At 42.2% G+C, this 15,349-nt stretch overlaps 1 protein-coding gene across 3 annotated transcripts in view; it reads right to left on the reverse strand.

Moving 5' to 3' along the window:
- Window positions 1-1,679: 1,679 nt before the first annotated feature.
- Window positions 1,680-15,349, reverse strand: part of plch2a (phospholipase C, eta 2a) — a 70,630-nt gene continuing 56,960 nt past the window's right edge. The window contains exons 19-23 of one of the 3 annotated variants that reach the window (XM_030055328.1): window positions 14,474-14,620; window positions 13,390-13,469; window positions 8,642-9,023; window positions 5,311-5,334; window positions 4,317-4,449 (exon numbers count right to left, since the gene is read on the reverse strand). In XM_030055328.1, the coding sequence (XP_029911188.1) occupies window positions 5,321-5,334; window positions 8,642-9,023; window positions 13,390-13,469; window positions 14,474-14,620 (623 nt within the window). In that variant the 3' untranslated portion in view covers window positions 4,317-4,449; window positions 5,311-5,320. Of the gene's footprint in view, window positions 4,450-5,310; window positions 5,340-8,641; window positions 9,024-13,389; window positions 13,470-14,473; window positions 14,621-15,349 lie in introns of all 3 variants that reach the window. The other 2 variants (XM_030055329.1, XM_030055327.1) reach the window with 2 other exon arrangements.

Genomic DNA, 15,349 nt, shown 5'->3' on the forward strand with positions numbered 1-15,349 from the left:
ACTATTAATTATATCACCTTATGAGCTACAAGCTCAAGGGATTTTACTTCAGAAACGTGTTTTTCAACAAAGCCTTCAAAAACAAGCAGTTTTGAAGGGAGGCACCGTATTCATTCTTAGTGACAAAAACATTCTCTTAGCTCCAAAGTGCTCAACAGGGCTCAAGGTTTTGGTTGAGGAGCCATGCCGTGCCAAATTGTCTAGATAAATACGGCTTTAAGAGGGAGTCGGCGGTGTTCCTGGAATCCTAATGAAGCCGTCTTTTGTGTCTGTGTGCTGGCAGGGGCCGAGTCTGTGGCAATAAAATGAGCATGTCGTGCTCCAGAAAGGCTCACAGAGCTGAGGAAGAGGCCTGGCAGCATCTGAAAGCTCACCAGAGGTGGCCATCAGCTGGGAAACCAGTCCTGACAATGCCCAGGGCCTTGATTGACAAGTCACTGAGCAGAAAAACAGAATAGTTGCACGTTTTTATGACAAGGGTTACACCGATATATGGAGCCAATACTGCCATCTTTAATAAAGAATAGAAATGGTCCAATCATTGTTGTCCAGCTTTGGTATCATTTTTGTATGATTAATCAGGACTACACCGAGTGCCTATGAAGAGCCCTTAAAGGGATAGTTAATCCATTTTTTCACCAAAATTTGGTATCATTTCCACCTCCCCCCTAGCTGCTGGATACTGGCTGGATGCTCCAAATGCCAACTGTTAGACTTTCCCCGGTTAACATTGCTAAAAGACAAGTACAGTGGTCCCTCGTTAATCGTGGGAGAAATCCGCGAAGTAGTCAGCTTTATTTTTTACAATTATTCTAGATGTTGCTGTAAATGATGATGCTGTAAAACCCTTCACTACACACTTTATACACTTTTCTCAGACAGGCATTATCATTTTCTCACTTTTCTCTCTTGTTTAAACACTCTCAAAGTTCAAACCTTCGTAGAAAAATAAGTCCAGTAAAAAAAAAAAAAAAAAAAAAAAAAAAGCATGCAAAATTGCACTAAAAAAAATCTGTGAAACTGCGAGGCCGCGAAAGGTGAACCACGTTATAGCGAGGGACAACTGTATAATGTTCTGGACTAACTTTCAGTTACAATTTTTAAAATTTTTTTTGGAAGACTGGCATGAAATATTTGAAAATAAAGCACAAGTATCAGTAGCTTAAATGCAAACTATCAGCATTGGCTTTCAAAAACCAACGTTGCTCAGACCATTACTATGAGTGGCTTCTATTCCGTACACAACAATTTGGGAGGTTTGCACAGCTTAGCCCACGGAGTCTAAGCAAATACTTGTGTAGCCTAAAAAAGTATGATCCTCAAACTAATGGTGGCAAAAGTGTTAGTGAAAAGATGTGTTTCTATACAACAACTGCCTGAGCTTGTCATCTATTGTGCAGACTTAAGTCTTTGTTCTGGAACATTCTCCCTTCCTGCAGGGGGTCTGGAGGTTTTGCCAGAGAGGTTGAGTGAGGTGATGGCTGGAAAACACAGCCCCAAGCAGAGTCCATAATTAGAGCAGCAAGCAGGCCTTGCCAAGACAAAGGCCAAGGGCTTTAACATGCCAATTTGTGTAAGGCTCCCTTTAAGTGGATGGCCAGTGTGTTTATAACTTGTCTTCATTTCAGTACTGAGACATTTATCAATTGATTAAGAGTAAATGAGACATGAAGCTTGCATTAATATTCATTTGAGATTTATTGAGGTCATAATTATACATGGTTTGAATTAAATAAGTCCCTAAATGCTGCACGAACTGGCATGGCAGTGCAAACAATACAGCAGAGTTACAAATAAACGTGCTTTGATACATATCATTACCATCTCGTTTGCCATGGATAATGAGAACTTGGGTTCAGACATGATGCTCTTGTGACCCCTGACCAAAGGCCAACCTAAAAAAAAGTTTGAAATATTAACAAATCTTCATATAAAAATCTTTGCAAAACAAATCCCTTTGGATAAATATTACAGAGCATAACAGACATGCAGTCAACTTAAAAAAAGGTTGGCAAGGTCTAATCTAATCTAAAACTACTCTGAAGTTCCTGATTGCGTAACATGCCACAGACACGGAAGGTAAGCACAAAGAATACTAAAAATTAAGACTTTTTGTCCTGCTTGTAGGAGTCCCTCCTGTCCCCCTCCTATTTTTTGCAGCATAGACATGAAATAAGCCTCTGTAGCATCCAACTGTAACATCAAAATGATATCATTTTCAAAATATTGCTAATGCTTGGCTGGGCTTCAGATGATAATTAAGTATTAAAGCCAGATATCATTTTTTCCCAATGCAGTTAAAACAAAATTATTACACTTCAAGTAAATAAAAAAATGAGATAATTTGAAAATCGGTCCTCTACTTGTGATCTATTGCTACCAGTTCCAAAAAATACTCAAACATAAGATCACAATCAAGATAAACAGCCATATGAAAACCCCTTGGGGAGTTTTTATCTTTTTTCTTTTCTTTTTTTACTAAATACATTCTGGCATTTGTACAACATTTGGTGCAAACAGATGACAGAGATGTAACAGATGCTTTTATAAGAATTCCTCTCCACTACTTTATTATGGTATTGGTTAGAATTTCTGAATTATATGTAACTAACACAGTGGAACACAGTTTTCTGGAAGATCTAGAAATATTCTGTGTTGTGAACCAGATTCTTCAAGTTTGAAGATATTCAACTTCCGTTAAAAAAAAAAAAAAAAAAGAAAAAAAAATCCCATTTGAGAAAAGCTGGATCATATTTAAACCAAGTTTCTAGCTGTGTCTCTCATGCTCAGTTCCAAGTCAGTCTGTCAGTTCTCAGAGCTTGAGCATGAAAAAGACTTCGTTGTTGTCAGGGTCCGGCGAGGACTGGGACTGTCTAGGGGAGGGGGACCCCAGAGAGGAGAGCTGACTCAGCAGGTCCAGGCTAGTGCAGGGACTCCGAGCAACACAACACGCCCCCTCAGGGTTCCCCCGCTCCTCAATGGGGCTACTGCCACTGCTAATGCTACCACTAAGGCTAATGCTTGCATTCCTGCTCTGGACCATGCTCTGTAGCCTCTGCCTTTCTTGGGCCTGCTTGGCCCTGTTTGCCACGTAGCGCACCCTGCTTTGGCTCCTGGAGGAGGTCCTTCGCATCAGGGGCTCTTCCAAAGCCTCCTCCTGGCACTCTCTGGGTCTGTTTTCAGGAGCAAAGTCACTGGCAGTCAAGGGCTCCACATCAGTCAGCCGCCGCAGCTGCTCTGTCAGATCACTGCGTGGCCGAGATTTCTGTGGGCTTCCCTTGTGCAGCAGGTCTCTGGTTGGCCTAACGATGAAGCTGCGGCTGATGCTGCGGTACTTACTCTCAAAGTTACAGGAAATGTCATCAGAGGTCAGATCCCCCAGGCTTTTGGACATGGAGGCCACAACGGAGGATTCTTTAGCTGCTGAGGAGGGTCTGTTAGCTGATGACTTCTTCAGCCCTTCCATGTAGAGGCGGCTCCAAGTGTGTCTCCTCTGGGTCAATCTGTTGGGTGAGTCATCGGCGTCTCCCTGGGGGGTCTGAAGGGGACGAGGCTGCAGCTCATCTTTTGGACACTCACCCTGCCGTAGATTGGGGTTGGACTTGCTTTTGCTGACCTGCACGGTGTCACAGGAGACTAAGGCAGAGCGACGGCAGTTGACCCAAGGAGGGTCAGAGGTGCTGCTGGTGAGGCTCTTCCTGACCAAGTTAGGCAGGGATAGATCGATGACAGTGTCACTGGAAGAGATGCTGGAGGAGGAGGACATACTGTCTCGGTGGCTGCCTGGCTCCAGCTTGCTCCACAGGCGGTCATTTGTGGTAGCGTCTGTGCAGACCTCTGGCACTGCTGATTGGCCTTTGCCAACTGATGCTAAAGCCACCCGAACATGTCCTTCGCTTTTTGTCCTCCTTACTGGTGTGTGACTGCTAAAAAGTGCTCTCCTAACATGAGCTGTCTGAGCTATCGGGACTACAGGAGGTTCAGTGCCAAGGACAACAGCAGGAGGCTCCACTTTATGATCACTTTTAGGCTCTGCAACATCATTTTTCCTATCTGTTGGAGTTTCCAGGGTGCGCTCCATGGGTGATCCAATGCTTTTGCGGTCCCAGGGGTCTTGACTGCGCTGTGATGAGATGGTTTTGGAGTCTGGCTCCTGAGGCGAAAGGGGGGTCAGAGATACTGAAGTGGTCCTGGGAAGAGAATGGGGTTTCTTAGGGTCTCCCCTCACTTTGACAGGAGTGCCTATCACCTCATTTGAAGGACAAGATGACAGGGGAGCTGTGATTATTGCTGTGGATGGTGAGTGCAGTGATGGAGTTGGGGAGTGATCTGAAGATGGGCCGTCTTCTGGAGTGAAGATGGAACGAATGAGGCGTCTGTTCCTGCTTTCTTCAGAAGTTGGTGCAAGCAATGGAAGAGGGGGAGCTGGCTTCTGTGCTGTGTAACAGTCTGTATAAAAGACAAAGAAAACAAGGCCACAGTAAACACACAGTATGTTGCGGTACTCCTCTCATGCAAAACAGTGAAATAAAAATAAAATACAAAAACAGAATAGAGCACCAAGACACATCAGTCCCTCATGCTGGTACTGTGCTCTCACCATAAAAATAAAAATAAAAATAAAAATAAAAATAAATCTCTCTTTGATCACAAATAAGGGAATGGTAACAGGCTCACTAGAACATCTGCAAACTTAGCTGTATTGCTGGTCAATGACCAAGAAGCCACTCTCATTACATAGGACCCCTCTAATTATTTCAGTTACTCCCATCAGGCCTGTATAAAGAAAAATGCCTAAAATATCAATAAGTGTCTTAAATAAAGATAGCTTAAATATTCTTTTAAACTTTCTCCATATTCAATTGTTGTTGTTTTCAACTGCTGTTTTGGTCATTATTTCCTATATTGTCTGACGAATGAGCCAGGTCAAGGAAGAAATATTTTTTGTCAATCAGCTGTGAATTATAAATTGACTTACAGTAAAAGACAAATCAAAACTCAAGTGAAACACAATGCAATAGTATATCAGTGATGTCATTCCCACTGCCCATAAGTCTTCCACACAGTGACCATCTTTGGCTGCTCATGTGAACAGAGAGAATAAACCACAGGTGCCAAGTTCTTATTCCTTTCACTGACGTCATTTCAAAGTAGTGCAGTTTCAGAATAAGAAAAAAGGGAACAGAATATAGAGTAGTTAAAACCTGGCTTCAGCAGAAAACAGAATTGTGACATATGGGTCATAACAGAAGCAGGCAGATGGAGAACAAGATGGGTAAAGGTAAGTATACAGCATGCATTTGACTCTACCTGGGTCTGGTCATCCCCTCAATTCTGCACTAGGAACAGAGAGAGCGTGCAAAAGGGACAGAGAGGAAAAGGAGTTTAGCACACTTGGAAAAGAGAGGGAGGAAGGCAGAAAGGAAAGCACTCACAAGACAAAGCATATTCAAAGTAGAACAGAGTTCCCACTAAAGAAATCATTTTCCAGGATCAGTCAAGGACATATTCAATTGACTTATGTACATGTTAGCTATTGCTCAGAGAAACTTCTCTTGGATGACTGGAGAGGGACATAGTGACCACATTCTTGAAATACACGATAAAACATTTGTGCGTTCCACAACATTTTTGTGTGTGAAAGTAAAAGTTTACACATCAACAACGTGCAAATGTGCTGACAACTTGCAAACAACTTGTTTACACACAAAAGCTGCGTCGATGAAAGCCTGGGTTTTGTGTGTTTTTGACCTGACTGGCCTTACATTCCCATGTGACGCTGCAGCACGCCAAAACATGACAGCTGGTTGTGCACGGGTGTTGAAACAGGACATCAGTGGCTACAACTGTGCAGCATGAGCTTCTGAATATGTGATGTGATCTAATTTTCCAGGATCCCACTAATCTTTCCAGGAAATTTATTCACTTTTCAAATTTTCACAGTAATTTCCATGCAAACTAGTCTATAGGGGTTTTCCTGGATGGGAACCCTGTGAGAAATATCAGATTTCTTTTCAGACTCATAAAGAAAAAGAAAAAACAAAACAAACAAACAAAAAAAAAACATTGCATTTACTTTACACTGAAAAGAGAGACATCTGAGACATCTGTTGTAACATGCATATATTTTAAATTAATCTCTTGAAATATACTTGAATTATATTTTCCCCAGAAAGCTGAACATGTGGTTGCTTGATGGCAAACAGATGATAAAATTAGAAAGACAAGGGGAGAGGGGATAGGTTATTATATATGGATAGGGGGGGCGATGCTTTTTCATGAAACCAACAGATGTGTCCTTGGTCATCATTCAAGAATTTCAAGTTATACTGCTTCTTTGGTGCAAGAGTGTTACTGATGGAGACTGTACCCAAGTATATAAAACCAAGCAAGATTCAAGATTTGAATTTAAGTTAGCACAACTCTGTGTAATCTACTATGCATAAGGCTATAGATGTACTTTCACATATTAAACAAGAAAAGATAACACAACAAATCCACTTTAATGACTCCATGAGACAAGAAACTGAAGCTCACTTCATCGTTCATGATCCTGATAAAAAGAACATATGGGCCTGAGTTATGTGACATCTACACATGAAGTGCTTCACAATGAGCTGGTGACAGTACTCATCAAAAACTCAATGGCTGTAGCTGAACAGCCAATTCTCCCTCTATTGGGGGAACCATAACAAAACAAAACAAAACACAAACACAAACAGTAGTGAGGCTGTATGCTTCTCAAAAAGACTTCAATCACCATACTTACTGCAATCATTCTGGTTTCTTTTAAAAATTCTACATTAATCTGTGCTAAATCTCTCAAAGAGTTTTCAAAGGGTCAGGTCTTACACTGGCCGCACACTCAGAGTAAACAGCTCTTTGTTGTCAAGTGTTGACAAGACGACTGCAGAAAAATGAACTACAGGCTATTGAGAAATGCATCTGCAATAAACCTGTTGGCTTGATTCTTTGAAAAATGTGTGTTGTCTCATAAGTTATTCAAAAGGTACTTAAAGTTGGGTACATTGCTTGAAAACTTGTAAGACTTTTCACTTCTGCTCTCACAACAAAATAGGACAAATCTTTTTCCAGACTGAATTTGTGTCACTTAAAAGCAATCACACCATAAAATACTAACAGTGCATAGTGGGGTGTGTAGGAGCAACTAGTGTTGGTTGATGAAATGGACTTGACAAGCGGAAAAATGTCATTTTAAGTGGGATACGACTGGGTCCTTATTTGAGGCTTACAGTTCTAAATGCTGCTTTGGTTTTATATGATATTAGTGCATCATGTATCTTCTATCAAGCAATCTAACAGGACAATATTGCTGTTAACTTGGGGTTATAAACTTACCAGTTTTCTCATCTGTCAAGCATGTGAGTGGGTTCAGGTATTTTTAAGGCAAAGGAATGCAAGCAAAACAACATAATTGAGATGTGAACTTTTCTTTATATCTTAAAAGCTTTAATATCTAGATCTAGTAATCTAGAAAAAACAAGCTTGAAATTGAGACTGAATTGAATTTGAACTACAAAAGATTAATGGGCAGAGAAATTATGGTTCTGGGTTTCATCTTAAATGATTGGGACTACATGGGATCACAAAGTGTGTGTTATCTGAAGAAACACAGGGACACATTCTACTACAGCGGTCTTATCTATATGAAGGCTAACTGGATGCAGCTATGGGTTGAATAAAGGCACCACTGTAGCCACTACAGCAAATACTGGGTGACTACTAGGCTGCATTTGATACATCTTACCAGAGAAGAACATGGGGGATTTGGAGCGCAGCTCCTCCATTTTCTGGGCAAAGAGGGCATTCATCTCCCGCTGAAGGGTGCCTACAGCCCTCTTTCGGCTGTCAAGGACAGAACGTGGAGGCAACATAGGTGGTGACTCAAGGCAGCTCAGGCTGCCAAAGCTGTCACAGCTGCTAGCATCACTGAGTGACAGACCACCATCATCATTACCATTTGTGAATGGGGCAAAGTCCATTGCACAAGTGGGTCCATAGTTGAGAGGTGCTGAGTGCTGCCAGCGCAGGTTGGTCCTGTAGTCTGGTGTGAGAGCTGCTGCTGGTGTTACAGTGTTGGACAAGTGTCTGCAAGGAATGCTGTAAGAGCGGGCATTCCTCTCTGATGGGTCAGGGAGCAGTTGGGTGTGGTGGGCACCCAAAGTTTGCCTTGTGTTGGATCTCAGAAAGGGGATGGGCTGGAAGAGTGGCTGGGGCAGATGTTTTAACTGGGCTTCTGGTTGAGACTTGAGGTGGGGTAAAGACTGCTGAGACTCTGGCTGGGCAGCTAGGAACATGGGTTTGTTTTTGGGCTGTGGCTGAGCCTGCCTGCTGGTTGTGGAGGAGAGGCTGGCTCTTTCCTGTTTCGCCCTGTTTTGTGTTTTGGACCCACCTCTTTGCCTTTCATCGAACCAACCCTTCCTTTCAGTCTCTGGACTCTCTTTGGAGCCAATCACACATGTGATACAGTTAGTGGACATCCCCACCCTGCCTGAGCTGTTGAGTGCTACACGGGCAAACACTGCCTGTTTCATGTCTTGGGAGTCCTGGAAATGGAACCGACTGGCCCGTTTCAGGGGCTCAGTCATAGGACAACGAGGAAGAAAGCGTGGGCTCTTACCTTTGCCTTTATCAGAGTGAAATGCCCCATTGGAATCAGGACAGTCCCAGGGGCCCATGGCTTGGTGGGGAGCCAGTGTATCCCCGTTGTGATGTTGTGGTGTTGTGGGCTGGTGGGAGGCAGCAGCACCGGGCTTGTCCTTGTCCTCGGACTCTCGATCCTCGCTAGCGCCCTCTGAGCTGTAGTCTTTGGTGTCGATAGCAATCTCTGGAACGCCCTTTGTGACTCTGGGCTGACCCTTGGTGGGTGCGCTGGCCGTGCGGCGCAGAAGGTGGGCGCCGAATGGGTGCTTACGGCTGTGCTGTGCAGCAGCATGGCTGTCCAGGGAAGCCTGCTTTGGGTTTCTGTGAAACAGCCCTTTTATGCCGCTGGCTGCCCTGGCCTGACAAAACACAAAACCCATAATGAAATGGTCAAAAGAACGAATGTTAAGAGAGCAACAGACTCTACATGCTCTATAAATCTCTTATTAAAGTCATACAACAAAATATAAAGAATTCCATTGATAATGTTTGCCATAATGCAGGTTATTACTGCATTACTGGAATAATAAATGGGCAGTTATTTTACGATGAACATGCTTTGAAAAACAATATTCAAATCTCTAACAACATCAATACTCATATATTTATTCAGTACATTATCTGCAGTTTCCGACATATAAACATAGCCTATCAATATACCAGAATGTCCCAACACAGTTACAGTAGTACTCAGGTGTAATCCACGCAGACTGACTTTGAACTCCATCTGGATTCAAGACGTTAGCCACTGTCAAATTATTAGACAGGTTGAGGGTCTAGGCATGCTGTATATTCTGTGATCCCATTAGTCAGTTATGAGTTAGCATGATGAAATTCTTTAAACACACAGGACTACTCGTAGCAGTTAATTAAGGATAGGTGGGTGTTTTAGACTGTGCAATATACAGTGAAGCCAACTATGGACAATGTAATATGTCATCTGTACTCATATACTGTAACTGAGAGGTGATTGGAAGTTCAAAATGTTCTCTATGCTTAAGAGACATTTTATATTTGGCATTGAAAAAGCATGAAAATATTAGCTTCACTGGTGTGACTACAGCATGTAGACTTTACAAATGCAAAAATGTGTGGACATGCCCTGTGCCGTTATACAATGCATGGTAAAGGGTAAAAAGTCACAATGGTTGGAACAATAATGAACATGATGAGAACTTTCAGTGACACTGATGACCATGAAACTCTCACTTTGATAACAAATGACTCCGGGCAAACATCAAAGGGAGATAATTCACCCATTTTGACAAAATTTGTGATTTCACTTCCCCCCTGGCTGTTATGTAGGCTCGTAGTGGTGCTTTCTTCCTCTCATTGATGCTGAGTGCTGGATGCTGAATACTGGATACCATTAGCCTCCTGCCACTGAGGTGGACTTAAACTGGGTATTTTTAAGAATGTCAACAGGAGTTAACATTCACAGTTAACAAAAAAAAAAAAAGGATGAATATCACTTTATAAGAGTTGCTTTCCAAAGCTAAAATGTATGACTACAAAGTGCACATGATTGGTAGTTTTCCTGAAATTACTTTTGCAACTGTTTCTCCTGTTACTAACATCTGGAAAGATCCAGTCAAGGAGCACCAGCCACCACAGAGACGGAGGTAGATTGCTTGAGGATTTTGAAGTACCTATGTTGTGGCTGGCTTCTTCTTTCTCTCCTCTCCCCTCTATCACATGTTTCACATACCTTTCAGGAACCAGCAGAGCTTATACCGCAGAAGGAAATATACCATTAAGGTGGACTTCCTTCTGGCTTACATTCTTAAAATTACCCCCCTTTACTTCACTCAAATTGTTGGATAACCAAAGTTTGATCATGTATAATAGAATTTGTACAGCCCAAAATAGCAAAAAAAAAAAAAAAAAAAAAAAAAAAAAAAAAAAAGATGTCTGTTTGATAAATACAAAAGTAAATGAATAAAAAATAATCAAAGTTGGAACTATTTTCTTGTGAGCTCTTTGTGTTGGTTGTCAGTTACAACAGTGGTTGGCAGGTACCTGAAAGTTATGTGACATGTGTGATAGAGAAAAGCAAAGGAAAACAAGCATGCCACAACATTATTTGCCAACTATCTTTTAATACTCTGGAGAAAGTTAAGTCATTTTTGTCCTCCAACATGCCTACATGTGTTCAACAAAGAAAGCAAACGATAGCAAACTCAAGCAAACCACTTCTGTCTCTGTGGTGGCTACCTGGATGAGAAACTACAAACAAGTCCAGCTGACCTCAATTCAACTCTACGTGGAAAACTGTGACCTGGATGACTGAGAACCTCCGCAGACATATGGAGCATCCAGCCAGTATCCAGCACTCAGTAACAATGAGAGGAAGAGAGCACCACTACTGTCCTACAGAACAGCTGGGGGAAAGTGAAACAACATCACAGTTTTCAAAATGTGTAAATTATTCCTTTAACAACAGAGAAATGGAAAGTGTTCTCATTCAACCGGTGAGAGAAGGAACTGGAACATACTATTCGATATCAAAAAGCTAGCAAGTCAGCATGTGAGTAACCTGATGTCATTTCAGAAAAAAATGTGAAGAAGTAGATCCAAATAGTCCCTCAGATGACAACTGTAGTGTAATGGTTTACGACATGTCTATGTATAAAATCAACAAGGCAGTGACAGTACACACAAAAAGACAAGACAACAAGAAAGACAAAGCAAGAAGAAAAAAATCTTAGTTTAGTGAAAAAAAAGAAGAAAAATGGGTCAAATGCTACAGAAAATGTCAGACAGGGAGCTGAACATACACTCATCAGCAAACTACCAGAATATAGGACTCAAAGCTGAGGCTGCCTTTGGCCTGTGAAACTAGACAGCTTAAAATGATCAAAATATTGCCTAATAACACTCAACTTCTGTTTGCAATAACAGGTCAACTGCTACGTTTTCCCAACAAAAAAGATTCTATTGTATTGTAAAACCCTAATCATTAAAAGTGCAAAAAAGTCAATAAATTAATAATAAATAATGGTGTTCCTGTGAAGTGGAATCAGCCTCTTCTGGGATTTTCCCCTGAGCAGCTGACATTCTCCACTGACCACTCTCCCACGGAAGGAAAAAAAATGCAATATGATAAAAAAAAAAAAAGGGGCAGAGATGAAAAGAGAGATAGATGTCCTCAAAGGCACTGGAACTGTATACCCCTGCAGTGCAGTATGTGCTGGGGAAAAACTCCTGAGATAAGGGAGAAAAAATGCACTCTGCGAAAAAACAAAAACAAAAAAAAACAAAAAAAAACAACAACAACAAAAAACCCCACCAGTGCATTTCACCAGCTCTCTCTTCTCCCTCCTCTGTCCAGCCCTTGAATGGTGCAGCTTAGCGACATTGGATCTACTTTGGGGGTCACAATGAAGATGCAGACAGGATCAAGCTTTCTTCACAACCATTTTTGCAACTCATGTGAGGCATGAGTTGGCTATTTATATCTGGGATGTTTGTAACTGGCTGACGAGAGGGTGTGTGTGGGGGAGGATCACTTAGGTGACAGAGAGGGTGGGGCGTGCGGCTCATGCAAGATGCCGATTGGGTCGCACTACACCTGAGTTCTGAGTGGCAGCTTCAGGGCTCCTAACAATTTTCTGCCTCTAAACGCAGCGTTTGGAAAAAGAAGGATCCACTGAAATCACAAACAGACAGAGGAAAAGACCAATAATCAGAGCGAAGGAGAATGACAGAGTAGAAGTTGGGGGTGGGTTGAGAAATAAGAGGAGGAGGCACACACACAATAACAGTTGAGTAAAGAGGGAGTAAAGAGCAAAGACAATGAGAACAACAGCAACATGGCTGGAAACACTTGAGTGCATTGAAATAAAATTTCTCAAAAGGTAGACACTCTTCTTTACAGAACATTAAAAGCATGTGTTGGCAGAGGAGATTTTGTTACTCATGACCTGTTTCTTTAAACAGATAAATAACTGCAGTAATACACACATGCTCATATACTCTTGATTGAAATCCACTGTGACCTCATTTTCATTTGGATGAAGTGGAATGAAAACAAAGTTGAACTGAACAGACCTGGGACGTTTTTTAGGTTAAAAAAATCCAGTGTGTTTTATACACGTTGTGCTAAAATGACTAAAAAGCATCTGAACCTAAAGGTTCACGACACTCTGAATTAACATAGCAGCAATTTCTGACTTCATTTCTTGTTTCAACATTTGTTCTTGACAGCTGGAAAACACAATTTTTCCAAGTCATGTCTTTTCCAGGTTTCACGTACTTGAGGTACCTGCATGATGCTGATGATTTTGTGATTCAGAACTTGTTTACATAGGTTCTCATTTTAGCTTCACAATGGCTGGCACAAATTAGTAGACCTGACAATACTGCGCACATGGAAATGTTTACAACTGCTGAGAGCAGCTGTTCTGATTTTTAAAGTAAATTGTTAAAGAAACCACGCATTAATCAGTACAACACACAATAAAAGAAATCACCTGGAGAGCTCGCACTGTTGAACATCATTTAAAAAGCAACATAGCCTTCAGGAACAGGCAGAGGTGGAGTGAAATGTCTATGCGGGTGTGGGCCTCTTAATTGAAGCAAATAATTCTTTCGGGTGGGTGGTGTGTGTGTGCATGCGGATTGAGATAACGTCAGAGCTGATCCACGCATCACTACTGTCTGTCCAAGCAGATCTTGATCAGACCATACTGACGTCAGGCAGCCAGTTCTCTCAGTAGCACGTACCTTACCAGTGATGTCATTCACAGCAACATGAACAAAGATCGAGGCCTCCTCCATACCTTCCAAGTACACGTGGCGATACCCTGCACACAAACACCACCAAAACAGCAGCATTATCAATGAGGAAAACAACACAGCGGACAGACAGATGGCTGTTCAACAGACTGCCACACTGTTTCAGACTACTGTAGCAATCAGCAGTGAAAGTGATGCTTGGTATTAATAGGTGCTAAAAGGGGTAGTTCACCCATTTTGAAAAATGTGAAATGATTTCACTTTCCCCCTTATTTCATTTCACCTCCAGCTGTCATGTACGGCAGTAGTGGTGTTATCTTCCTCTCATTGTTACTGAGTGCTGGATACTGGCTGGAGGCTCCAAATGTTAACTGTTAGCCTCCTGCCATGAAGCTGGACTTCCACCCAGCTAACATTATGAAAAATGAAATCAAATGAAATCCAAAGTTCCACATACCTTTCAGGCACCTGCCAGCTACCGTGGTCTGAGGACCAGCACATAGAGCTTAAAAAGCTTGACCGATTATAAGTTTGTGTTTTTTGGAAAAAAGCTGATTTATTTATTTATTTATTTTTAACCATTTCAGGCTATAAAAATGCTGCTACACATCATCAAACTTGCTTTACAAAAAATGTGTGTGGATGAAGGCAGTTATTTTTATGAATGTTAACCTGGGGAAAATGCCAGGAGGCTAACAGTTAGCATTTAGAGCATCCAGCCAGGGGGAGAGGATAGTACCACTGCTGTCCTACATAACAGCTACGGGGCAAGTGAAATGATATTACATTCTTCAAAATGGGTGAACTATCCCTCTTTAAACCTGCGTGAAACAGACATGGACAGATAAACATGGGACACTACATCTCAATTCAGGACAGTGGCCAAAGATGCATTTGATCAGATCTTACTCAGTGACACTTGAGTAGAGTGCTAAAAGGCTTGTAAAAAGAGCTTTCAGCAGTCAGCCCTGAGACATGATCCAGGGAGGTCATATTTGTGGTGGGTGCAGGGAGGAGGCGAATAAATAAGCACCATCTAAAAGCCTGCTACTGGTGCTTTACAGTGCCTTACCTGGCATCATGCTGTTGAAGGCGATAGTACGCTGGCCAATGAAGTCCTGGCCGATGGGGTCATGGTCCCACACTAAGAAACGCACCAGGGTCAGCTCCGGCATGTGGACGGTGAACACCAGAGTCTCCTCCCACATCGGGTTGAACCCTGTGGTGCGGATGGGATGGAGGGAGAAGAAGAGGGGCCAGAGGGTAAGGGAAGAGAGGGAAGAGAGAGGAAATGGAAAGAGACAGCAGGCAAGTGTGTGACAGAAATGAACAGAGAGAAGAGAGAATGAGGACAAGTTAGGTAAGGGGAGAGGGAGGAAGAATGATCGAGGTGGACAGAGTGTGGACAGTTCAGGGAAGAGCTGGAGTGTGAGCTCAGCAGTCATGAATAATTCAGGATGTGAGTGTGTGCAGCCGGAGAGGTGCTGCCTGTGCATGTTTCCCATGCTGAGCTCATCCATTATACATTAAAACGCATACAGACGGATAGCGTGTGTATACACACACACACACACACACACACACACAGTCCTATTCAACACATACATCACTGCAACGTCCACATACATACATTAATCACATGTCAGTCTAACAACACAACACAGTGCACTCTGCCACATGCACCATGAAGTCCTGGGTTGTTCAAAACACACAGCAAGGCACCAAGGAGTGGGAGGTTCAATTCCCATAGCAGTCATCTACCTATGTTTATTTGCTCAGTGTAGAGTAGGGCGCGCGTGCACGCGGGGGTGGGGGGGGGGGTGTTCTGTAATGTTATTGCAATTTGGGGGGATAATTTTCTTGTCATTTAAATTCAAATATGTACTTTTTCTTAAACTAATTTCCTGGTCATTTTCTTTGATGTTTTATTGATTTCATATGAATTTGC

Source organism: Myripristis murdjan, chromosome 7 (genome assembly GCF_902150065.1).
Source record: "Myripristis murdjan chromosome 7, fMyrMur1.1, whole genome shotgun sequence".
Classification (NCBI taxonomy): domain Eukaryota; kingdom Metazoa; phylum Chordata; class Actinopteri; order Holocentriformes; family Holocentridae; genus Myripristis; species Myripristis murdjan.